At 29.0% G+C, this 27,556-nt stretch overlaps 1 protein-coding gene across 7 annotated transcripts in view; it reads right to left on the bottom strand.

Moving 5' to 3' along the window:
- LOC107439267 (disks large homolog 1) overlaps window positions 1-26,932 on the bottom strand; it is a 140,694-nt gene extending 113,762 nt beyond the window's left edge. For 2 of the 7 annotated variants that reach the window (XM_087150410.1, XM_087150416.1), the window contains exons 1-5: window positions 26,546-26,932; window positions 18,469-18,575; window positions 14,632-14,736; window positions 10,775-10,906; window positions 7,006-7,142 (exon numbers count right to left, since the gene is read on the bottom strand). In XM_087150410.1, the coding sequence (XP_087006536.1) occupies window positions 7,006-7,142; window positions 10,775-10,906; window positions 14,632-14,668 (306 nt within the window). In that variant the 5' untranslated portion in view covers window positions 14,669-14,736; window positions 18,469-18,575; window positions 26,546-26,932. Of the gene's footprint in view, window positions 1-7,005; window positions 7,143-10,774; window positions 10,907-14,631; window positions 14,737-18,468; window positions 18,576-18,982; window positions 19,115-19,756; window positions 19,831-26,545 lie in introns of those variants that run through there. The other 5 variants (XM_087150413.1, XM_087150411.1, XM_087150412.1 and 2 more) reach the window with 5 other exon arrangements.
- Window positions 26,933-27,556: the final 624 nt, after the last annotated feature.

The following is a 27,556-nucleotide window of genomic DNA, read 5'->3' as shown; positions in this document are numbered from 1 at the left end:
TTAAGAAAACCTAGGTGGGCAGGGATTTTTAAAACCCTGTTTATTACAGATCTGTTTAATTTTTAGTACAATCTTGAATTTTAAAAAATTTTACTGCTTTCTATAAATTTACAGTTATTTATAACAAAATAAAATATTATGCAAATTTATTTAATTCTTCAATATTTTTGGAATTAGTTTTTGTTATGGATTCTAGTTCAAAAATTTTTTCTGATACTTTTTTTAGGGTTTTAGCAGCAAAACTGAATTTTTTTAATTCTGTCAATTTTGAAGGTTAGTGTAGGTCTTCTACTTAGGTACCATAAAACTACCCCCACCCCCAAAAAAGCACTATCTGTTCCATGTGCAGTATCCCCCTTGTCCACACTATTCCTTTAGAATGCTTCATTCTCCTCATAGAGTATCATTCTATTCAAAAGGCAGAATAGATTGAAACAACCAATATATTTATGAAAGGACAAGTTTTCTGACCCCTTGCCTGCAGCCCCCCCCCCACATTCCTTTTTGACTATCCAAAATGTTTCAGCTTAGATGCATGGTCAAATTCTAGGTGATAAAAGAACGACTTTTTGTTTTAAAAAATTGAACTGAAAAAATGTTCTTATCAACTAAAGTGATGCAGGAAAATTAAGGACTTTTAAAAACCTTGTACCAAAATTAAGTACTTTTAAGGGCCCTTATTTTCGAAAATAAAAATTAAGTTGTTTTTAAGGACTGTGGGAACCCTGTAGTAATGTGGAATTTCTTTGAACAGGGTATCTGCTACATTTTAGAATTTCAAATTCATGACTTTTCATGACTAATTCGAAGAATTTTTTGTGACTTAACGAAGTCTCCGACAAAAACACAGCAATAAATTTAAAAAAGCATTATAACAACATTAATTGAAATGATAGGTATAACCTAAACTGTTATACTCTGCATCTTCATATTTGTAGATTTTAAATTTAAAAAACAGAGTAAAGGAAGAGTTAAAACAATAAAATAGCTGAAAAAATACAAAAACAAAAAAATTTTTCCTGCAGAATTATAATCTAAAGATACTTTTCTTGTTCATCGGAAATGAAAGAAATACTCCTGATTTTTCAGTTCTTATTTCGGAATAAAAAAAATCCGGACAATTCAGCTAGAATTTCAAATTGATAAAATAAAAATAATAAAAATTCTGAAATCACAGAAGTTTAAAAGATAATTCAATCCAGAAAGGATTTTTTTTTCCTTCATTATTTGAAAGAACACCACAATTTTTAAACAACATGAAAAAAACATTTTATATTTTGATAAAATATGACTGTGAGTGGTGATTTAGTTACAAATTCAGGTATATGGAACACCGTGAAAGTGGAGTAAATTCCATTATAAAAATAAGATTTTTCGGCGACCCAAATTCATCACTTTCCTTGATTTTTTTTTAAAAAAAAATAGTTAAAATTATTACATTTCATGATTTCTCAAGACTTTCCAGGTGCGCAGATACCCTATTTGAAACATGTTTCAGATTAAAATACGAGGTATTTTGACAATATATCTATTTACGTCAAGAAACCTTTAAAAAAAAAAATTTTTTTTTTTAAATTAGTTGTAAACACACTGAGTATGTTTATTGCTCATTTGAATCATTTTTTGAATTCAAAATTTTAGTCAATTTATTTGAAACATGCTTACATATATTCGGAATTGTTAAAAGACTAAAAAAAAAAAATAATAGAAAAGAGAGAGACCGCAGAATATTACGCTAACATAACACTTTGCAAATATTTTACGATTTTATTGCTAAGCGGAATATGATTGAATCATAATTCAGATTAAAAAGTGCCAATTTCTCTCCTTCTACGTCAAGAGAGAAATATTTGTAAAATATATTTTTTTTTAAAAACTTGTTTTATCTAAAACACGTTTAGAATGTATCACTAACATAAAGCTCTATTATGTTAGAAAAAAAGTAGTTTATACTTAATCATTAATAAAAATTACTTTTGCTTTCTTATAAGAAACCCATGTGATTTTTGTGCATCATTTATTCATTATTTAATTCTTTCTTTTTCATTATTTAAGTAATTACTTACTATAAAAAAAAAAAATTTTGTGCAATATGTCATGTAATATATTGCCTTAAATAAATTTTTATTGATTAAATGGATTTAAAAAAAATTTATATTTCATAAAACTTAATACAATATTATACATGAACACACAGCTAAATAATGATATCAATTAATACTGAAGTATAGCATTTTTATATTACAGACAAGCAAGTGAGGAAATTACTCTTTTAACATATATTATTAAAATAAAACTTAAATGTCAAGTGTTTATTTGCATGTTAATTGGAGTAGAAAAGGACATAAAAAGTATTCAGTTCTCTTTTTTTTTTATTATTATGTTAGCACATTTAAGGAAAGAAACTATACTTTTTTTGAACTGCTATTGAAAACATTAATAATTAATATGAAATACTAGAGAATGGCTTAGTTAATTTTAATTGAGGGCTTAAAATATTATTCAACATGTAGTTTTTTAAAAAAATTGAAAAGCAGTTTAAAAAAAAAAACTTATTTTAACTCTGTCTTTAGGCTAAACGTTTAAGCCCAATCTAAATTGCATAAAAAAGGGAGATTTATATGGATGAATAAGAAAAAGAAAAAATATATATATAACCAGTACTGTGATCCAACTGACTTAACTCAATGTTGAAATAAGAGCAAAACATTCAAATTTGTTTAATAACAGAAAAGGCATTTTTTTCACCACATTTTGCACACGGGGAAAAGCTTGAAAGGTAAAAAGAAAAATTTTATTCGCTCAAATCCCTCTAAAAAGGCTTTCACACATTCACTTCATTGCAAATTATACTAGAATGAATAAATACTTTTATTACAAAACTGAGTTTTATTTCATTAAGTTTTTAATTGGGTACAAATCACTTGAATATGATGCTAAATTTCTTTTAGATGTTTTGAATTAAAATGCAGCATCTGTTCGAAACTATTCATATACTAATTGTTGTATTCGTTACTAAACATTTTGCCTGTAGAGTTCTTTGATCAAAATGACGTGCCAGCAGTTTTCAGCTAAATTCGTTGAAATAATTGTAAATATGCAGAAAAAAATATTCCCTTTAGACTTTTTCTATTTCTTTTATTAGAATGGCAATTTATATTTTATTTTGCTACTAATATTGCTGGTGTTTTAAATTTAATTGTGCTTTTAATCCATATTTTAGGGTCTGTTGACCTGGACTTTTCATGACATACACGCCAGAAATATTAGTCATGCTTTCATAAAGATATAATATTCTGAATAATTGTAGATAGCTAATTTTGTTCAACAGTCTTGCTCGCCTGCAAAGTTTACGGGCTGTTGCCATATGACTTTTGTATTTTATGCACTTTATGTTCTTTACTGTTTTTACTTGGCTTCAATAAACATTTACCCGTACGCCCTGAATTGGGACAGGTCAGGGTAAATATTTTCATTCCCTTTAGACTTCTAAGGAAACAATAAATTGGCTTATCAAAAAGATATAATAAAAAAGAAAAAAAAAATCGAAACCATTTGATAACTTTATAATAAATTTCAATATTAGTTTGTCAAAAATTCAACAACTTAAATTTGTGGAGGAATAATATATAATTATATGTTTTGAAGAAAGAAAAAAAAAATAATATTTAAAAATTAAGTGGTGTTAAGAAATAATAAGTCCTGAACAATGATAATTTAAATATTCAGTTCTAAAACCAAAAACTGTCAAATAATTTTTGCATATTGCTTCTTTTTAAAACCTGTAATGAAGTTTTAATTTTAGTAATAAATAATGTGTTTAAGTGTAAGAAGGAAAACAAAATCATGCATAAATAATAAAAATATTTATTGAAGGGAAGGAAGCAAATAATAAAATATTTTGCAGGTGTATACTATAAGCACTACAGCAGCCCCAACTGTTCTAAAGAATAAAAATGGTTAATAAAACAGAAAATACATCCATAATAAAACATTAGTAGGAATGGAAAAGCACTATTTAAACTTATGCTCCAAACAATAAAAATATTACATTTTTCTCTAACATCCCCAAAAGAAAATCTAACAATAATTACTTAACTGGATTGATTAAAGCTATTTTTATGTGACTTTTGAATGAAAAATACAGGTTCAAAATTTTCTATATAATAATATTTATAATATTAACAGAAAAATATGTTTGTATACTTTTATAATCATAACGGGTATTGCAGAAAATTGAATTCTGTTAAGTAACAACAATGTTGCCCAGTCATTTCCCTTTCCTTGTAAAAACACAAATCTTGAGAAATTCTCATTCTTATTATTTTTATTTATTGTTTGATGTACAGTAAAACCTCCGTTAAGCGGACATACTTGGGACCAAAAAAATTGTCCGTTTATGAGAGTTGTCCGTTTACGGTACCCTAATAACGAAGTTTAACACTCTAATTGTTTTTAGAATATTTTCAAAGATATAGAAATAATGAAATAATCCACAATAACTATTTATAAGGATACTTATTTAAGAAAGATAAAATAGATAATTCCAGGTAAACGAATATAATTTTCCTATTAGCATAGATACTCCAAACAGACATATGATGATAGCTTTCACTCGGTTTTAATTATTAGGTTTACTTCCCCTATCATTTGATAAGGACTGTGGCCTTTTGAAAGTGATTCATGCCTACCTGTAAGTCATAAGGACCTATAGAATGGATCAGCTATCAAGTGTCTGAATAAATGTTTCATTTATAGGAACACCTCATGAATATTATACTTCTGTTCTCCCCCCCCCCCTTTTTTTTTTTACCCCAGTAGTGTTAAACAGTCTTCAAATTTATCAGAAATTAAAGAAATTTTCAATGGGGGAAAAGCATTGAGAGCATTTAAGATGTCATTTCAAATTGAGGGGTCTCATAACCTCTGTGGTTCAGATGAAAAGATCAAACAATGCCGCTGTCCAAATTATTTCAGGAGAGCAGTATCATTTTCTCGCCTTTCTTTACAAAGATAAGGCAAGGTGACAGGAGAAAGATCGATTCTTCAGTAGTGAAATAGCGTAACAATATTTTTAGTTACAGATAAGGCATTTACATGCTTTTTTCAAATTTAGAAGAAGTAGTTTGAAGAGATAGAAAATAACAATTCTGGGCCAAAATGACAGTCCGGTTACAGGAGTGTCCCCTTTGCAGAGACTGTACTTAATGGTTTATTCATAGAAGATTCCTGGGGAATTAAAAATATGGCCATATTGAGAGGCGTCCGTTTTGCAGGAGTTTCCATAACAGGAGGTTTCACTGTATTTGTTTGTGTACTTAAATGATTTGTCAAGAATTGAGGATGTTGCAGAAAATTGAAATCTGTAAAATAACAATGTTCATTCTCCTTTCCTTGTAAAAATACACAATTTTTGAGAAATTCTCATTATTAGGTGTATATATAATTAAATAATCTAAGAGCAGCTTATAATCTGAAAAGTGACTATTTTATTTAAGTTATCTCATTTCCCCCTTAAATGGTAACACATCAAAATAATAATAGTTTGGTGCTGTTACAAAATAGGAGAAATAAATTGCATAACAAAAGGTTTGTACTCGAAGCTTTTTAGTGCTCATGTGCCCCAGACAAAAATATTGGACGTCTTGAAAACGAATATTCATACATAATTTCCCTCAACATTTCTGTACGAAGCTGGTTTACGAGTAGATATTTTTACTAAATGACCAGAGATTTTTTTAAGTTTAAATAAAAATAAAATCAAGAAAAAAGTGATGTGGTTTATCGCCAATATAAACATCTAGTACAACACTATTTACAAAGGTTATGAGTGCATGTCAGACACAAGGATGCCAGATACACTTTTAAATCCTCAATAATGTGACGCTATTCACCCTCAGGAATTATGCCAAGAATCACCTAGAGTAAGTGGTTCTTTGAATAGTCTCTTCAAGATTTATGGCATCCATTGAAGTATTGTCAATGGAAAAATGTTTTTAAATGAAAAAAAAAATTCATTCACTATATTGGATTGAACAACAACAAACTTCATGTACAGGTTGTTATAAAAGAAGGGTTGTGCTAAGCAGTAATGAAAGCTTATAAAACAATAAGTATTGGGATAAACTCATTTTTAAAAAGGATTATTTGGTACATAGAATGGAGAGTAAAACAAAGAAAACCTTCTACAGTTAGTCCAGCAGTTTAAAATTGTTTCATTTTATTCAAATAAATGTATTAATTCCAATTGACTTAAAAAATCAAACTGAATTACAAAATTAATCACTTTAAACCTATCACACACGGATCAAAAATCAAATTATTGGCTCACATTTTATCATTCATAAATAAGTAAAAAAAAAATTTGTTTTAAAACAGTTTGCAGTTTATTTATTTAGTGTAATTCTAAATTAAGCTGTTATCATTAGAAGCAAACATTCTTGTAACATCGATTATTGCCAAATTTTACACTTCAGTTCGTTTCTTTATAAAATAGACTGAGAAATTAATAAGTAAAAAATAATAAACTTGTTCATTTTATTTAAATTTAAGGTAATATGAGGGGAAATATTGCTAAAAATGTATAGCATAAAAGTTATACAATCTTGTAATGAAAGTAATTAGAAAAGAATCTTAAAAGCCAAAGTCATTGTGAAGTTAAGGCTCATAATACCACCAGAATAATTAATAAACTCACTCTCATGACATGCCCGCTGAGAGAAAGTATAATTATCGTTATTTGATATGGTGATTAAGGTAAATATAATGGTATAGTTAGCCATTTTCAGAAAATTTTGTCTTATGAACGTTTAAAAAGATGCTAAAGGAGACATATCTGGTTCAAATTAAAATAAATTGCTGAAAGAAAGACACGGGAATTCAAATAAATAGAAAATAGTTATCAGTAACTAATTTGAAATATTATCACAAGATTTTCCTGATGGGTGAACAATTCCAAACATTGACTATAGAACAAAAGGGAGAGGGAAAAAAAAACGTGTTTACCTCACTGTTGAGGTAATTAAGGCCAGAGAGTGAAGGGCTGTTTTCCCACTTGCAAGCAATCTGCAGAGTTTCTGCAGTTTTTTGTTGGATACTTTTAGATTCATCCAAAAGTGTGATCTCATAGAACTCCTGGATATCTGTGAATAGAGAATACTTCATACTAAATACATGAATAGAGAATACTTCATACTAAATACATGAATAGAGAATACTTCATACTGTGAATACTTCATACTAAAATAAACATTCAACAACAACAATACTTTAATTCAAACATTTATTTTAACATGGAAGTTTAATCGAACATGTAGAGACAAAACTATAAAAAATTTTAATGGTATAAAAGAATAGATAAAACTTTAACACATTTCTACAATTGAAAAACATTAACTTGAATTTATTTTTAATAAAAATATATATTTCAAGAAGAGACTGGTCATAATTATGATTAAGCTAAAAAGTTTTTTTTCCAAATTATAAAAACACGAAGAAAAATAAAAAATCAACACAAATGAAGTAATATAAATGGACATACAATAATACTCTAAACAAGAACCATCCTCAGTGTAACTAAGGAATACACTGAGGAGGGTTCTAATTTATGCTTTATTCACGTTTTCCAGAAGTGTGCTATGTATAGTAGATATGAACATTAACAAAGTAATTTTTTCTCTTATCTACAAAGATTCTTTACAAAAATTTTAAAAAAGTAGAATATAATATAGATTTTGCTTTTCAAGCTTTTGTAAGGAATAATTTTTTTAAAAAAAGTGAAACATAAAAAAAATTTCATTCAAATCTGAACTATTTCCAAACAAATTTTTCTTTGTTATAACATCAGTGTTGCTAATCATATTACATATATGTACTAGAAAAACTTGAGAAAAACAGCTCACCCTAAAACAAATAGTACTATCATTAATGAAATAGATCTTCTCTGATTTCTGATGATTCTTCATTTCTGATGATTCATTAATGATTCATTTCTGATGAATCATTAATGAATCATCAGAAATGAAATTCCCTGTTTTTTCCAAATTTATAAGGAGAAATTCCCTGCAATTTCCTCGTGATTTTAGATGATTTTTAAACTCTCTGTACTTTCCCTGTGAAGTGGCAACTCTGAACATATTTATTTAATGAATGATATATTCATTTTTAATTTTAGTTAAAAAAAAAAAGTCAGTATCGCAATAACCAAAGTTGTTTCTAGGGGATATTTTGTAAATCTAAGTAGTGACTCATTACAAACTTTTTTTTTATTTCTAAGGAGTATAAAGACTGCTTGCACACAGATTGTATAGTTGACATTTAGCACTTTAAAAATGCATATAAATCTGGCTTTAAAATGGCTATAAATATCTGTATACCAAGAAGCCAGGCTCAAAACAAAAGTGTTACTAAGTTGTTTTGCAGCATTATCAGAGCGTCACTCAAATCGAGAAAAAAATTTCCCTGTACATGTGACATTGTGTCACTTAATCTCAATTTTCTGTTGGGATCGTGACCTAAAAATTAGGCCAAACCCTGACCCCTCTCCTGTGATGCCTCACTGTCTGTCGACCTTCACGCCTGTGACCTTCGGCAGCCTTTGATGTGGGCACATGGAGGATTATCAGTTATAGTCACAGTTTGTGTATAATTGTGATTTGATTTTTGGCAGTTCATCTGTTCACTTCAAGTCCCTTTTCAGCCACGATTTCTGCGGCATTTTAGGTACTTTTACTTCAATCTTCAACCTTTTATATAAATCACGCCCATTTTTTTTGTCATTATCCACCTCCTCGTGCTGTTGCTGCTCAGTTTTGATTATGCAAAACTTATACATACGACTACTAAAGGCAACACAGGAGCAAACAAGACCGTGAACTTAATACAACTCGTGCAATCAGCACTAAAAAGTACAGGGATCTTAATACAGCTTTCCCGGCTTCTCACAGATCAGTGGTATCCATTCATCGAATTCTATATCAGACATAATTCTGGTGGGGGAGTACTGTAGTGTATCTACCACTACGAAAATACAAATCCAATTCACTAGCATATAGAAGACATGTTAACTCAATTCCATGAAGGGGTACCTTTCATAGAAGAAGGTTGACATTGTCGACATTCTCGGTAACTACGCTCCCCACAGCCAGCAATGATATCACAACATAAGAGGTATTTATACATAATACGGCTATGTCATGAACCAATTTGTAATACCTTGGGCATTCTATATCATTAAAATGAAGAAACGGTAACAAGTTTAGTAGCATAAACTATAAATCCTTCTCCTTAATTAACACTTAATGAGTTACACAATAACTATCAAATTGTGTAGTCAAATAAATAAGCACCTTTAAAGTATTTTTTAAGTACTCAAAATATTTTTAAGCACTTACATACATTTCCAAAATGCAAAGTCATTTTCAAAGAGTTAATGTGAGCATGATAAAATAACCAGTTTCTGACAAAGAAACTCTATTCTTCATTATATTTAGCCATCATAAAAAGATCCAGAAATTTTTTGGTTTAATTTCAGAGGCTGGAAAATGAGGTCTAAAATTAAGAATATCTTGCAAAATGCAGCAGACTTGCACATTAGAGTACAAGAATCTCAATGAACACAGCTCAGTAGATGCACATGCAGACTCCCAAGTAGTTAATGAAACATGTAACATGATTGGAACTATCATACGCTACGGACCGATGGTACACCAAAATGGATTGTAGTGGAATGAATTGTGAAAACTACACTTTTGCATAATTCACACCTGAATTGTGAAAACCACGCTTTTGCATAATGCACAGCTGAATTGTGAAAACCAGGCTTTTGCATAATGCACAGCGAAAATCGACATGGTAAAGAAGAAATAAAATTCACTTTCAAAAAGGGAATATTAAGCATTTAATAAAAAAAACACAATGAAAAAAAAAAGGCACCTTCAAGGGCTTTTAAAAAACAAAAATAAGTGCCTTTAAGCACCAGAGTTGGCAAGGTTTCTGACACATGGATTAATACACAGTTTAAACCAGGGTTAAAATCGGCCTGTCCAAATCCTATTTATTCAAGTTATGTCACAATTTTAAAAAAAATATTTTGAAAAATAAAATGAAGACAAGTTTTAGTTTTATTAAAAAATTATACAATCTTTTTTCATACTGCATTATTTCTCCTTATGAAAAACATAATTTATCAATATTAAAAGCATTGCTTTAATAAGTGAAAGTAAATTGCATAAAAAGCATAAAATATTTATAAATATATGTAATTATTATGTGTACAATGGTTACACATATAGAATTTTTACCTTTTACCAATGTTCAAGGTTTTTGACAATTTAAGACAGCTTTAGTCAGTTTAGGACAGTAAAACCCATGTGCCCTGTCCAAAACCAGTTTTGGGCAACCAACCCTGTTAAGCACTTTTAAAAAAGCTAATGTAGTAGAATTGTTGTTCTTACCTTTAAAGAAGCAAAAATTATTTTTCAAATTTTTTTTTTATTTCAAAAAAATCAGTAGTTTAAGAAAATATTAAAAACTGTCATTTACAATCGGACCATTTGAGCCGGCAAAATCCCTTCCTTACGTATTCATTGTAATTTTTTAACTATGCAAACTAAACATGTTTCATTTAGTTAAAACTTTAAGGAAATAATGTTAAACAATGACAGTTTTTAAACGTTCATTTGAGTTTCGAAGTAGAATCGATCTAAATTCATCGTGTTCGCAATGCGGTAAATAATAATTCAGTTTCTTTTTTTTACAGAGAGAAATTGTTTACCGAGCAACGCTTGAAACAATCTGCACTTGAATATCCTAATAACTCTTTCAATTGCATTTCTTAATTGTTTATCTTGAGGTCGAATAAGTTTGCTGTGATAATCTTCCAGAAGTTCTAGAGCTCTGTGTGCCTCTGAAATGAAAAATTGAAATGATTATTTAGGCAAATAAAATAGACTTTCAGAACAAATGATACTTCGAGCAAAATAAATCATTCACAAAACATTTTGATTAAATGCCTTTTCACAGGGGATTAGAGTTATATTAGTTACAAAGTTCAGGATGCGTAGCCAAATCTTTGAACAAAAATAAGCACCTTTTAAGTACTTTTTAAGCACTCAAAAAATATTTCTATGCACTATATACATTAACAAAGCACTTTTTAATAACACCCAATAAAAAAAGCACTTTTAAGGAATTTTAAAAAAATGAAAATATGCACTTTTAAGCACTTTTTAAAAACGCTATGCACCATGAGTAGAGAATGGTGAGAATCGTAGAACAAGTTAGCAAATTTAGGAAAAAACAAAAGTCATAGTGATATTTGGTGATAAATGTAGCTGATTGTAATTGAAAAACATCAACATTTTATGGAGAATTTTCAAAACTACGTTTCTGAATGAATAAAAACATCAAGATGCTATTTGCAAATCATCTTTATCCAAAGAAAACCAGAAACTAAAATATTTGGCAGAATAAAGTAATATTTTAAATTATTATTAATAATTTTATGGAAAGACTAATATTAATAGTTTTATATAGAACTACATTCATATAAAGTAATTACTATATTAATAATTAATTAGTAATTACTATATTAATTCTATTAATAATTTTGCTCCAAACATCGTTAGTTACATTCAAATATTTCCTACTGTCATCTATTTTCGCTTTAAAGCGATATTCGGGTCGAATTGAGCAGTAAAAAACTAGCTGATTGTAGGCTTGACTGTAACAATGATATTGCTCATCTTTGGACTAAAGTGGCAGTTAAATGTTTTCTCTTTGGGAGAAGAATACATGCAACTAAACACAAACTTTCTTCTCCGCATAAATCGCGATTATGGTGTCTGCTTCATATTTTTTTCTCCCATCGCAAACTTTTTTGACGCACATGTGGATTCTCTTTTTTAATATAATAATTAATATTAAAAATGTACCTGCAAAATAGTAAAATCACCAACAATGCATCTGTTCATAGCGTGCATCTATATTATCTACCTATGGTTTTCCCTATTTACACATTCAAGTTAGTCATATGATAACAAATAGGCACTTTTAGTCCTATGTCACTTCCTCGGACGGTTCGATAATTAGGTTTACACACTCCCATCACCTTATATTTTACTTTATAATCGTCCTCGAACAGCCGACCCAAATTTTGGGTCTATGACTACTAATGTTCAACTCCGTCGCCTTGTCATTTTGAACCCAATCCAGAAAACAAGGGAACTCCTAGATCAAGTGTTGGGATAAATTTGCCTTCATTGGGGACATTTTGATGATGCTAACCACTAAAATCTTTCACGGTTAACCTGAGGACAAGGAGACACTAACCCATGATCCATATACCATTGAAGAGGTTATTTTACGTCAGCACTGTGGTTCGGTAAGAATCGGGTGCGGAATTCGCATCCGCCGCCGGGACTCGAAACCGGTTCACCTCATCGGAAGGTGAAGGCTCTAACCCCTTCACTTTATAGCAGGGGTTTCCAACTGGCGGCCCGGGGACCGCATCCGGCCTGAGAAATCTTTTTTGTGGCCCGCGAACTAAAATATATTAGTTGTTTTTTGCGGACAATTTTCGTAAAAAATATACATGGGTTTAAAATACTTTTCTTGTTAATAAAAACCTAATTTATTCGTTTCTGTGAAATTTAACATACCAACGGTGCAAAAAAATTTATTTCTCAGGTTTTGCATCCAAGAAAATATTTATTCAAATACAAAAATAATCGCGTATGTTGCTCTTTTTTATTTCATTTTTTAATATTTTGTGAGTATAATTTAGCATGTGAGTATCACAAATTTTCTTGAAGAAATTCTCCGATTCAACTTTTTGAAACTACTCATTTTAGACGAAAATATTTACACACACATTTTTAAATGTAAATATCTATTCTCTGGTGGTTGCAGCAGACAAACCTCAATTTTTTCATTGAATATTTTGAGTGCTACTATGTAAGTTTTAATACCAACCTCTTTAAAGTTTTATATCTGAACAATTTGATATGTGTTGCATATTAATTGCTTAATACATAGGTGCGCATTAAAGTTAATTTTTATTATTTATTTAATATTTTTAGAAATATTATTAATAACAATTAAGTATTTTTTTAAAATCTACTTCTTATTTTAATTTGTAATTCAATACTTTTGTTTTGTACAACTTGGTAAAAATCTGACAGTAATATTTAATGTTCCTTCAAACATAAAAGAGTCTTACATAAAATTTTGATAAAGTTGCGGCCCGCCATTTGATTTGTGTTGTTAATTGTGGCCCCCGGCCTCATGTAAGTTGGAAACCCCTGCTTTATAGGAAACATGATTATCACTCCTTGAAAGTAAACCTCCGCACAGAAAGCAATGCATACCTGTATGGAGTAATCATATTCCTAATTGATCATCTGTCTAAATAAAGTCATTTATATGAACACCTCAATGACTAGATTTCACAGCTGTGTTAAATAAAGTTCTCCAGATTGATAATAAGTAGAGAGGAATTTTTATAGTGGGGGCATTTAAAGGCAGTCTCATAACCAGTGATCAAAAGATGCCTGAAACATGATCATTTTCTCTTCCTTCTTTGCAAAGGTGAAAGGAGAATGATTGATTTTTTAGCAACAAAATATTTTGATTGTGGATAAGGTGAAAAAAATTACATGCTTTAAAAATTGGAAAGTTGCATATTTTCCCTTGGTAATTTAGCAGAGCTGCCAGCTAAGAACAGTAAGACAAAAAAAAAATAATAATAAATAAAAATATGTCCAATCAATATAAAGTTCAGAAAAAAAGGAAAGATCATCGAAACCAGCTTATTTGTGTTGTAAGCATAAATGTTTTGTTACGAGCCATCTTCAGAAAAAGGATGGTTGCTCACAAGAGCTTCTTCGGATATAACTTCTTAAAAATGATTTTAATCACTCCTTTTTCTATTATTGCAGCGTACTATGGCAAAGTGGATAGAGCACTCTCCTCCCAAGGTTGTGACCCAGATTCGAATCCCAGCAAAGTCTGGTGCTGGTACCGACCCGTTCTGAAGTAAAATATCTTCAGTCGATCATGGGTTATAGTGTAGAAAATAGGGTACCGTTCGCTCAGGCATTAGGCAGAAGAGCAGTCTCTTTGAAATTTGGGCCCTTTAAAGTTAAATCACTTTCTACGCAGTTAGCCTATGTTCAGGAACTAATTAAGTGAATAAAATAAAGTTGCACGCAAAACTTGTTTATTCAAAGATAAAAAAAAATTTCATAATTATTTTTATTATTTAATTTACAAATGATTTAAAAAAAAAAAAACAAGTGTATTTCAGATTTACTTTTAATCAATAAATCCTTGAACTGTACCGTATACTTATTGTTAATAGAGATTTATTTAGAGACATTTTTATTCAATCTTTCAGAATTAGAAATTCAATGTTTTTAATCAGAGAATTTTAATGATAAATTTAATGTTTTTAAAAATAATCTTTTAAATAACTGAAATGAAAATGAACAAATTACGAAGAATTTTTTTGTACATGTACTCCATAATTTTCAATTCTTATGGTTAAAAGGCAAAATCTCAAAAGGTTGCAAGAGTCTTATTTAAATTAAAAACAAGTAGAACAGTGTAATAAGATGACCGAAAGAAGGTTACCTTGATCGTTGAGTCGGGGAATCGATCGAGCATCCATGATTGTATATTAAATGCATCACCACTAAGCAGCATATATTAAATCTTCAACAGTTTCATTTAAAATGACTAAAAGAAAATTATAATTTTATTAACAATCAAAAGTACTTTTGATTAGTAAAATGTTTTTCACTTTAAACAACTATTCTTAGTCTAGTGCATTGAGAGACATTAAATTAACATGTTAGCTTATTCCAGCATGTGATAGCCCCTAAAGTAGTAAACATATAAATCAAAAATAATAATCAATAAAATCAACACACAACTCTCATCAAATTTAATATCTTTTCAAATGATCATAAAAAATTTGCATATTCATTAAGATTTAAGATTTTTTCCCACTCCATTGCAGTTTTTAATAATATTTCTCAATGTCAATTGTAGTGTGCTCACCACTACAAAAATACAATTACAATTCACTACTACATGAGACAAATTAACTCGATTCTATTTTGGGGTACCTTTTCATAGATGAAGGGTTGACATTGTCAACAACCACAATCCCCACATTAGTGACCCGGACGATGGCAGAAACTCCCACTTTGATGGATGGTCCCCATTAAACAGCTGACTTGCTACTCGTGACATCATACACCTTCTCCTGCTGTTTCTACTCAGTCTCGATCACACATGACGTCCGATTGCATGCACTCAACTGCTAGGGCGACCACAATCATCGACATAATACAGCTCTCGTGATCAGCATTTAAAAGTATGGTGATCCTAATACAGCTAACACTCGTTAATGAATCAACTAATAGTATCTGTTCATCGAATTCTATCACGGATATAATTCTGGAGGGGGAGTGCTGCAGTGCTTCTACCACTACAAAAACACAATTTGAACTAACTAGTATAGCAGATATATTAACTTCGTTCTATTTTGGGGTATCTTTTTGTAGATAAAGGCTGACATTGTTGGCAAATACTATCCCCACATCAATAATAGCAATTTCAAAAATCCAACAGATGGTAATGTAAAAGGATTCAGTTCCGTCTAAGAACACCATTCCTTGTTTTTGTTAAACAGTGGATTTCTCTTATGTCCTTTAAATCATCAAATGAATGAATTATTCAAATCAGATGCATTTATTAATTTCTCAGTCTCAGGTTGTTTAAGTACAATGATTTTGGGGTTTTAAAGCATTACAAATGTCTTTAACAAAGTACATTTAGTAACAAAGAAAAGGAATAATGTTCATGGTACAGTGCCATAGAGGAAATACATTACTGCGCACCATCTGTTGGATTTTAGAAATTATAATAATTAACAGGGCTGTAACTATGCTGGTCCACTGCGGTTCGGCAATTGTAAGAGTTTTTTCTTTCAAGAATCTAATTCAACAAGGAAAAATACAAAATTTGAGAGAAATTGGTTATAAAGTTACTGGGAAATCAAGTTTTTTTAATTTATTTTTTCAGGATAAACCGATTTCGCTCAAATCTTGTATTTTCACAAGTTTATAATACACAATATTTTCCAATTTATATGAGAATCCAATAATCCTATTTATATGTGAACAAGTAACTTGTTTTAATAAATACATTCACTAACATCATACATAAATAGCTAATATGACAGTTAAAAATAGAGTACAGAAAGTTTTTTAAAGGGACCCGGGGCTAAAGTTACGGCACTGATTATTAACAAGGAGAAATATCATTGACAGCGGGGTTGGTATTGTGTTCGAAAGAAACCTGTTTTATCCAAGACACAGGAAAGAACTAAAAATTACTCATACAGTTTATAATAAGAGTACCTTAATTTTAAACAAATTAAATTTAATATGCCAAAAAGTTAGATTTTTTACAAATACCCCTTTTTTTTATTAAAAAAAAAGAAAAACTATTTTTGCAGATTTTTTATATTGCAATATATACATAAGTTTTAAAATCAATAGATCATATTACTTAAGAGTCAGTATAAGTATTAAAAATTAGCAACTACAATATTTATAATTGCGTATTACTAAGTGATTTGTAGTAGTGAGTGATTTGTTTAGTAGCATTCATAAAATATGATTGTGAAATTTTAACAATTCTGTATATAATAATAAAATTTTTACTATATTCATTTATGTAAAATATTTTAGTTAATATAAAAAGTAATATATAAGTATACATAAGTAAAACAAATATAATAAGAAATACGATTCACAACAAAATGAAGAAAATTCTGATCGCCGCAGGGCGATCACAGGTTACCCATTGGCAAAATAATTTTTATCTAATTTGTTTTGGAAAGGAAATTTATTGTGTTTTTATCTTGGACATCGTTAACTGTTAATCCTGAACTGCTTGGTAATAAATCTTGTTATTAGGAAAGAAAACAGGTGAAATGATTTAATAGGGAATGGTCCGATATAATGACCAATGTCATTTTTAATATCCTGTTTAATAATAAGAAAATAAATTTGTGGAAAACCCCTTACCATTCAAACTATACTTATAAAATTGGTTAACACTAGCAATGAAAATTTAGTGGTCCAAAAAAGCCCCTTAATATGGTAGACAAACATTAAAAAAAAAATTCAACTTTACAATTACATAATTCATGTTGTAGAATGCATCAAAAATTGCCATCTATAACACCCTAAAAATAATTAGGTTCGATGCACGATAATAATTGAAGAATGGGTATATTAGTTTCAACACTGAGATTAAAATGCCAAATAAATGAATGAGGAAATTAGAGAACACAAAAACTAAAAAAATAATATATGAAATTTTAAATAAATTCAATTCTAAAGGAATAAAAAATATTATTTAACGGATAAGCATCTACATTGTCAGCACAGGAATGCTGCTACGAATTTCTGCCTGACCGAAAGAGGGCGTTGTAATCACTCACAATAATACTGTAATTACTTTAGTGGGAGGCAATGGATTGAACTGGATGGTTTATTGAAAAGCCCCATTTCGTATCATATTTTTTTATTGTTAATTAAATTTGCTTGTTATTAACACTAAACATACCATTTCGGTCAAATGACCAGAACTTTTGCATCGAAAATGCACACATCATCTTATCGCGTTTCCTATTTGACTTCATGACTTTTTCTAACAATTATATACAGTTAATATTCTAGTATTATTCTTTTTTAGATTTTGTTTGTTTTGAATAATACTTCTCGTATATCTATTTCTACCACAACCGGTCATTTAAACAGGAAAACAATGTATTGCATTATAAGGTTATCGGATCAGAAATTACGATGCGTGTTCAACGTATTGCATTCGATGAGTAGCACATTTCTGCAAAAATTATTGCGTAATTAGTTCAATCACAATAACTGAATTCAAATTTTAAGCAAGTATCTAAAATTTTAGATTGGCATTTTTGTGTTAGAAAAAGTGAAAAAAACTAAATGTTTTGGTAAGTAGCTTATATTTTATTTTGATAGCTTTACTTCATTTCTAACAACCTTGGTTAGTTTTTAAGCAGAAAAATGTCGAAACAATCAAGACAGCACAAGTTCTTAGAAGAATTAAATAATATAGGCAAAGAGTTTTCGGAAATTGATGAAGATGAATTTTCTAAAAAACATAATCTTTTCAAAGTAAGACATGCCAAATAGGATATTGTAATCAAGGGCGGCGCCAGTAGGGGGTCAGGGGGGCTATTGCCCCCTGTCGGACATCGTCTGCTCCCCTATCCGGACGAACTTAAATGTCGTAAGGAAAACACTACCGTCTTGAAAAGAAATATAATAACATTCTTAAAAAAATCTAGCTTTTAATTTTATTATTTTTTTTTTTGTTAATGAGAATAAATTAAAAACGAAAATGTATTCTTCTTACTTGCACTTTACCACCAACTTCCTGTTCACTTTCCTCAGAAAAAATTATGATTAACAAAATGGATATACAAATTACAATTGTAATCTCTGCTCTGGTCGGAAAAGTTCCTGTCGAGAAAAGATTTTTTAAAAAAAGTGATAAAAATAAGAATTTTGCAATGTATATCAAAACTAATTTAGTATAATTTTAACACACTTTCCATAGGTGCAAATATTTATTCTATAAACCAAAATTTCTTTCCGCATTTTTGCAAGCTAAAATACAGTCAAAGCTTGATATATCGAGATGTCCGATATTACGATACCTACAAAACATTAATATTTAAGATACAAAAATTCTTTGTTTATAATGAGTTAAAATATATATATATACATTAGCTTTCCGCAATAGCTGCAAAAATTCGTTAGAGGAAAATGCATTTTTCTGTAATTAAAATTAACGAAAAAGGACAAAACAGAAGACGTTTTTATTTATTTATAACTGATATTAATATGAAAAGTGAACATCATTTCACCTTATTTTTCTCTTCCAATCATAATCCTTTAAGTCAGGGGTGTCAAACTCGCGGCCCAGGCAATATATCCGTTGCAAAGTAAAAATAAAATCGAAATGTTAATTAGAAAGGAAACTAGCATGTAAAATTATAATACACTTTATTTATAACTATACGACATTTTAATTGTACGCGCGAAAAAGTAAAATTCTAACTGGCTTGCGGCACTCGCCATTCCAGGGAAACTGCATCGTATCAAAAATAAGCTGAAAAAATTTCTAATCTGAGAACAGAATTTGAAACAAGGTTTAAAGATTTTAATTCCTTGGAAGACAAATTTTGCTTGTTTTCTTCGCTTTTCTCAATAAATATAGACTCAGTACCCAGTAATATGCAAATGGAAGTGATTGAGATTCAGTGCGACTCAAATTTGACAAAATTTCTCCCGAAATAGGAAAAATAGTAGCAGTGAAGAGATGTCAAATATCAAACAATAATTTTACTTTATATATGTTTATTACAATATACTATTCAAAATAAAAATATTTGTTTCTATGAACACTGATTTTTTTTATTGCGGCCGACCTAAAGTTAAGCATTGTTTATTTGGCTCAAGTTAGCTTTTGAGTTTTACACCCCTGCTTTAAGTCATCAAAGCATATATATGTGGATAACCACCAGTTAAATTACCTTTCTATATAAAAATGAAAAAATATTTTGCTATTATCAGTAATATTAACATATACTTCAAATGAATGTACATTGCTAAAAAAAATAAATAATAAATGGACCCACCAGAATAACTTTTCACCTAAAGTTCGGATGTTCTTGCTCTATTACTCATTCCTAATGGTTCTAAAATCATATACTAATTAATTAGTGGTAACGATATTTCAAGATATAAAATTAGACAAAAAACGTACTTTCTCTGATTAGACATAGCTTTTTTCGACTGATACGGATTTCTGACCCCCAAAATATAGTAGCTTCAATCTGGAAATATTGTTTTAGCAGTTTTTCAGGAGCATGTTTGAAAGTTTGGACCCTTTAATGTAAACTTTAGTTTTTGGCGTATTTCACTATGTCCCATTTTTTTTTCTTAAGCGGATTGAAAAAGTTTTGCATACAATTCCAATCATATAAATTAATCCAATCAATTCCAATTCTAAAGATAATTTCATGCATAATATAATTTTTAGTAAACATTTATTATTACTTTATTTAATGAAAGTCGAAAAACTTAAGATATGTAAGGTGTACAATTTTTTCATCATTTGAAAGAATGCAATTTTAAATGTCTAAATACAAAATTTAAGCAAAATCGGTTAAATAAATCCTGAGAAATTAAAAAAAAACTCTTATTTTTTGAAATTTGGTCTCCTAACCCTTTAATTTTTTGAGAATTAAAATTCGCAACTATAAAAGCAAGAGCAAATTTAAATTGCAGAGGGAAGAATGTTTTGCGTTAATATGTGGTGAACAATAATTAATTGCGTGAAAGGTTATTCGTTGCAGGCGTATGCCAATATATAAAAAACTTTTGCAGAGCAGCATAAATCTTGATGGAAAGTCTGTTTTCAGCTCTGCAGAGAAACGAAAACATAGGCAGACAAACAGTAGCCATATGTGGCAATTTTTTTTCTAAAATGTAAGTTAGTAAATATTCGTTTCTCGGACGCAAGTTTAAAATTTGTAAATTTAAAAATCATTACAAATTTTAGCTATATTGTTTAAATTTTACAGTTTAAGTCGATGGACTCACTCTTTTCTCAAATGGAGAAATTAGCATTTTGCCGAACATAGATGTTCACTTTAAAAGCATCTTTGAAAAGAAAAGGGAATCATAAAAAGAAATTTTAAAAGTCTCTTTGTATTTATTTATAATTAAAATTATATATACATATTAATTAACATCAAGTCCCGTGACTAAAATAGCCTTTTTTTTGCCAGTAAAATTATGCTATGTAACAATTAAAAAAAGTGAATTTTATAATTTAATAGGCATAACTGTTTCGAAGTTCATTCAAAAGGGGACATGATATTTTAGATAGAATACGTGGATGCAAAAAATGTACTTATAACTTTATTTGCAAAACATTTAAATGATTCAAAAACCAATCGATACATATAAAAAATAACATTTTCTTGTTATGTTAAATTTGCATGAAATTTCAAATTCTTATTATCGAATAATTTTTGCGTTATGAGAGTAAGAAGCATAGAAATTTTTTGACAGCTACAACTACTTTTCTTTATTATAGAAAGAATTTTTTAACTTACAATGTGTCATAAATTGCACCATACAGTACAAAATACATCGATAACAGAAAGAAAAAAAAGTTTTATTTAAATTTACATTAAAATGAATCTGCACATTATGGTATCAATATTAGTGATTTTAGATTCGTAGAAACACACTTGAAAAAAATGAATTGAGAAAAAAATTTGCAGTATTAAATTCGTTTTAATTTAAATATTTTGAATTAATTTGTTTGAGCCCCCCCCCCCCCCCCCGTCGGGGGAGACTTGACCCCTTGTCGGGCAAAGTCTGGTGCCATCCTTGATTGTAATGACAATAAAACCATCAAAATTTGTTCTAAATGTGAGAAATGTTTGTGGAAAATGTACAATAGCAACACTCTGTATATATAAAAAATGCGTTAAGCAAGGAATTCAAAATTCTTATTCATTGTATTTGCAATACATAAAAATTGGCCATATACAATTTTGTTTAATGATAATAGAATTTGTTTATTTCCTTCCTAAAATCCGTATTTCATACATGCATTCATACATGCTTGTATAACATTTGGCTACAATTGTCGCCATACTGGCATGAAACCTAATTATCATAAAAGTAAATCTTGTTTACAAGGTTGGGATTTTGGACAGGACACACGGGGTTTTACTATCTTTTACTGACTAAAGCTGTCTTAAATTGTCCAAAACCTTGAATATTGGTAAAAAGTAAAAATTTTATATGTGTAACTATTATACACATAATAATTACATATATAAATAAATATTTGATACTTTTTTATACAATTTACTTATTAAAGGAAAATAATACAGTAGGAAAAGATAAATAATTTTCAAAGCTGCACAGTTCATTGAATAACAAAAGTAATACCTTATCCTTTAAATGTACTTTTAATACTGATAAATTACTATTTTACTTGTTATTGTCATAAATTTGCAAAAGATTATTTTAAAATAAAAAAATATATACATGCCAATCAAACGTTTGAATAATTAATTAACTTTTAATTGGCAAATTTTATTGGTCAATTCTCTAGGCAATACTAGTTAGATTTAACAACATTTGTATGAAAATGATTATGAAGGATTTTTGGAAAGATTACTTCTCAACCGCAGAATAAAGATAATTTAAGATATTAAATGAAGAAGTATTGCTAAGAAGTAATTTGTAAGAGATAGTACTATGTTGAGAGTATATTAAATCATAAAAAAGGAAAAGAATTAGTACAAACACTACAGTCAGGAAAGCACCTATTTTTGAAAAAGTCTACCAAACATTTGAAGATGTTGAATATTGTTTTGAAGATCAATTTAAATTTTTCAGAAAACTTATTTCTGGTTAACATGATATTCTTTGCTTTCATTCACAAATAAATTTTACTATGACTTTTGTTAAGCATTATGCAATTGGTTCTTACAGGGCCGGATTTAAGCTTGGTGGGGCCCTAAGCTACTGAAAATGATGGGGCCCTTACAAGTTCAATTCCATTTCTATACACCTAAAGTAAACTGCAACTATTTTTTATTGTTGAGTATTAACATTATGTTATTAAAAATTTGATAATATTACTTTATTGTTAAATATATTAATTGTGATGAGACTATTATGTAGAACCTTTCTTTTATTGCACATATTTTTTGAAGGAGGGTAAAAGTTACAAAAGCAACACATTTTAAGCACAGAGTAAAAATTGAGCGTGCTGGGCCACTATATATTTAACAGAGTTTTCTTTTATTCATTTTGAATTGTCATTATTTATGTAAATTTTTGGCTTATGTTTTTAACGATTTATTAAAGGGTCTATTAAATATCAGAGAGAATAAATGTCATTCGGGTTTAAAGTATCAGCTCTGCTCTTGATGGTGTATAGTGGCTAGGATGTGAAAGAGCAACTGTCCCGGGCATCCAGCCAAAACGAGCATTCAACATATCAATGGAACACACTAAAGCTTTATATCAATTAGCAATTAGTTTTAGATAATTACAATTGTAGAATAATTATCTTATTATAGAATGAAATGTTTTAAAGACAAATATCTGTTAATGTTTAACATTTATTCAACGAAAAAACAGAACCAATATTGAAATCTAACGAATTTATTATTTTTAATTACTGATAAAGTTTGTGTCAGAAAAAAAAATTAAAGCCTTATAGATTTCAGAATTTTAGAAACACCTTCTAGTTATACTATTCAATCACATAATTTTCATGTCTTTCATCCCGGTCTCATTAGTGATTCAGCATATTTCGATATAATTTTTGTTTCATTCTTACTTAATATTAATGTGTTTGCGACAGTTAATTTGTATACCTCTTTTACTACATTTTCGAGGAGTTTAAAAATATAATATTGAGGATTTTAACTGAAATGAAGTTTGCTTTTTTTGTATGCCTCTTCTATTACGTCATCATCACACCCACAAGCAACTGTATACTCTAAATAATGCTATATAGAATGAGATAGCAAAACAAACGTGTGTAGTTATTTAAATTCTTATTCAAAAGTATTAGTTCATTTTTTTTAACTGACAATTTCTGTCCTTTTTTAGATATTTTAAAGTGCTATTTAAAACTGCTGCATATCACATGAAAGCATTAAATATATCATTTGTACAATTTTAAAGTAAAATAAAAGGGAATTCTGATCCTTAGAAACAGATATTAAATAGTCTGATGATCGAATGATGGGGCAAAAAAAAAAACTTTTCTACCTTTTAAACTAAAAAATTGTTCAGTTATAAATAATTTATTAATACTCAAATTGCTTGAAAGATGATATGCTCCCTACTAATGACAACGAAGTTTTTTGTTTTATTCAGTCATTTATTTTTATTTATTATGACCGACAATGTAAAAAAGCAAAAAAAATGCATTTTGGGCTTCTGAGGGCCCCAGCTCCGAATAAAACTTTTAAAAAAGAGGAGGGAAAGTAGGATCTGGGGGCCCTTGTCATCTCGGGGCCACAAGCTACAGCTCATTTAGCTTATACGTAAATCCGGCCTTGGGTTCTTAGCTTATTTTGACAAATGTAGATTTTTTATTTTTCATGTTTTACCCGTTGTTATTCTTTTAACCCTATTTACTCGCTAGAAATATGTCGCCAACTTTGTCTCTTATTTTAACGAAGAATGTCTATAATAATAAAGAGGCCTTCTTATTTTTCAAATTTGAACAAGAGGGTAATGGGTTTATACTTGAAAACAAAATTGCAATTTTGTTAACTATTTTAACCCTTTGCTTACGGCTGGTACAACATGTGGATAACATGTGATGGAACAACATGGTACACCGTAAGCAAAGGGTAAAATAGATATTTTTGTATATCTGCTAATAAATTAACATCAATATTAAAATATTTAATTAATTTTAATATTACTTGTTAATTTTATTTATTAATTAAGTAACATTAATATATTTAATCATGAGTGCCACTCTAAAAAAATTTCAAGGCTGAACTTATTTTTTGACCAATAAACACGACCTAACATTGTGTACCAGAATTTTCAAAAGTTTAGGTATAGCTCACTCACTCCTAAATATACCTTTCCATAATCATGCCACAAATATTTAATCAGTGACTTTTTTTCTTCTTCATTTTGTTAATTAATTTTTTCACAATTCTTTTCACTTTTGTTAATTTTTTTTAAAAATAATTTTAACTTCGGTCATCATTTAAAAATGATAGGAGAAAATGAAAACAGATTTTGGTACAACAATAGCACAAATTTTGTTTAAGCAGGCAGGAGCTGAAGTTCAATCACATTCATTCATTAGCATCATTACTAGATCACTTAGCAATAATTATGAAAAATAACAATGTTTTCATTAGAATGTAATATTTGTTTAAAATTTACTAGAAAAATAAATAGAAAATGTTTGTAACATTCTTAAGGTAAAAATACATTTAAAGTATAAATGGAAAGTAGGTATTAATTGATGAAATTTAGTCTCATGATTTTTTCTCAAGACTGATTCAGGGTATCTGCTACATTTCAGATTTTCTTATTCATGACTAATTCCAAAAATTTTTCATCACTTAACGAATTTACTATTTTCTCCGACAAAAACACAACAATTAATTTAAAATAAAGCATTATAATAACATTAATTGAAATAATAGGTATAACCTAAACTGTTATACTCTGCATCTTCATATTTATAGATTTTAAATTTAAAAAACAGAGTAAAAGAAGAGTTAAAGCAATAAAATAGCTGAAAAAAATACATAAGCAAATAATTTTTTTTCTTCTTTTTTTCAGCAGAATTATATTCTAAAGATACTTTTCTTGTTCTTTGGAAAGAAAAGAAATACTCCAGATTTTTCTGTTCTCATTTCGGAATTAAAAAAATTTGCCAATGATTGGCTTCCTTCAGCTAGAATTATAAATTTATGAAATAAAAAACAAAAATTCTGATATCACAGAAGTTTAAAAGATAATTCACTCTAGAAATGTTTTTTCCTTCAATTTTTGAAAGAACACCATGATTTTCAAAGAACAAGATAAAAACATTTTATATTTTAATAAAACATGACTGTGAGAGGGAATTTTGTTACCAATTCAGATATTCAGAACACCATGAAATTTGGGGGTGGGGGTCAATTCCATTTTAAAAATTAGAGTTTTCAACGACCTAAATCCATGACTTCCTGACAAATTTTGTTCAATACCGAAATTCATGACTTTCCAGGTGCACAGATACCCTGCTGATTTACGTCCCAGGGACAGCACCCATGTGTAATATTGTTAACTTTTGGTTTAGTTTTCCTTCAAAATGATTTGTAAAAAGCACAACAAAAATCCTTCAAATCTGAGAGTCACCCATTTGAACACTAAAAAACATTGATATTTTCAGTGATTTGATTATTTGCCTTTAATTTGTTCACATCAATTGAGTAATATTATATCCAATTGAAGTAAGTTATATTGAAAATCAGCCCTGTATACATATACTTTACTAGTACTTTCAAAATTTATGACATAGCAGGCATAAAACCTTAACTTATGACACAAATTATTTAACAACTGAGAAACATTTTTAAACAAAGTTATTCAAAATAACTTTTATTTAAAATCTGACACGGAAATAATATTTGAAATACATTCAAATAAGCTCTATGAGAACATGCATTAAACTCTTAAAATATATAAATAAAAACAAAGATTTTAAAAAAAACACACACAAGATATCAGTATAATTTTTCCATAATGAATGAATGGAATTACAAAGAGCGCTATAATTAAAATAATTAATAAAACATACTTTTAATGAACACCGAAAATTTACGTTTGCACATTTATTACTTAAATAGGGTAAAACTCACCAATTTTATAAATGGAATTTACCCACTGCTATAGCTAGAATTATATTACAATAATTTAAAGTATTTAATTTCACTCATTATTTGTGTTCTTAGGCTTAAGGAGAATTTTAATCAAATTAGGATAAAATTACAGAATTAGGGAGTTATACTTCTACAATTAAATATAATAATAAATAACAATAAAAACAAAATTTTTAAGTTTAGTAACCGTATTATGAATCTCATATTCATAGTAATTTTCAATCATAACACCAAAACAATGTTTTATTTAAACACGATACGCAAGATAATAGAAGAAAATAAAGATTTATCCCAGAAGTTGCGGATAAACACAGCATCCCAAACATCGAACTAGAGGGATCATCAAAATAAGGAACCGGAAGTGGTATTCCAAAGTGTCTTCAAGAGAATGATGTAGGAGAGATACACTAAACTTTTTCAATTGTTGACATCTCATCATTTGAAAATCGCAAGAAATAAGCTACATTTATGAACGAAAATCCGTTTCGAGATTTAGTTTGAGTACTTTACTTTTCCACAAAACATGAAAACTATTCACAGAAGGCGACAAGACTTTCAAAAAGAATGTTTCACTGCTAAAGGTCATTCTCACTGAAAGGAAATCATACATTTCCGATGGCATCAGAGAAAAATAAGATACACGAGTTTTTCGCGAGACAATATTTTCCGCTAATCAGAGAAGCTCTACACATCACACCCCATAACTCCCAATAATATGAACCTATAAATTTCAATCTTGGCCGGAAATTAGAGTTTAATATAACAAACAATTTTACCAAACGAATCTTTTATAAACCAGTTATTGGTCCCACAATGACCCAAAATATGTTTTGTTGACTAACCGGGAGAAGGAGTTTTAAGCTAAATAATCGTGCGGCCTGCATGTGAAGCGTGGCTAAGTTGGTAGCACTTTGGGCAACTTAGATTTGTTGTCCCGGAGACCCTGGTTCGAAACCCTGCAAGGGTCGACATTCATTTTTTTTTTATTTA

This window comes from Parasteatoda tepidariorum, chromosome 1 (assembly GCF_982258835.1).
Source record: "Parasteatoda tepidariorum strain Cologne lab strain chromosome 1, Ptep-v5.0, whole genome shotgun sequence".
NCBI classification, from domain to species: domain Eukaryota; kingdom Metazoa; phylum Arthropoda; class Arachnida; order Araneae; family Theridiidae; genus Parasteatoda; species Parasteatoda tepidariorum.
Note: the sequence above shows the minus strand (reverse complement) of the source record. Positions and strands in the feature narration are given on the sequence as shown.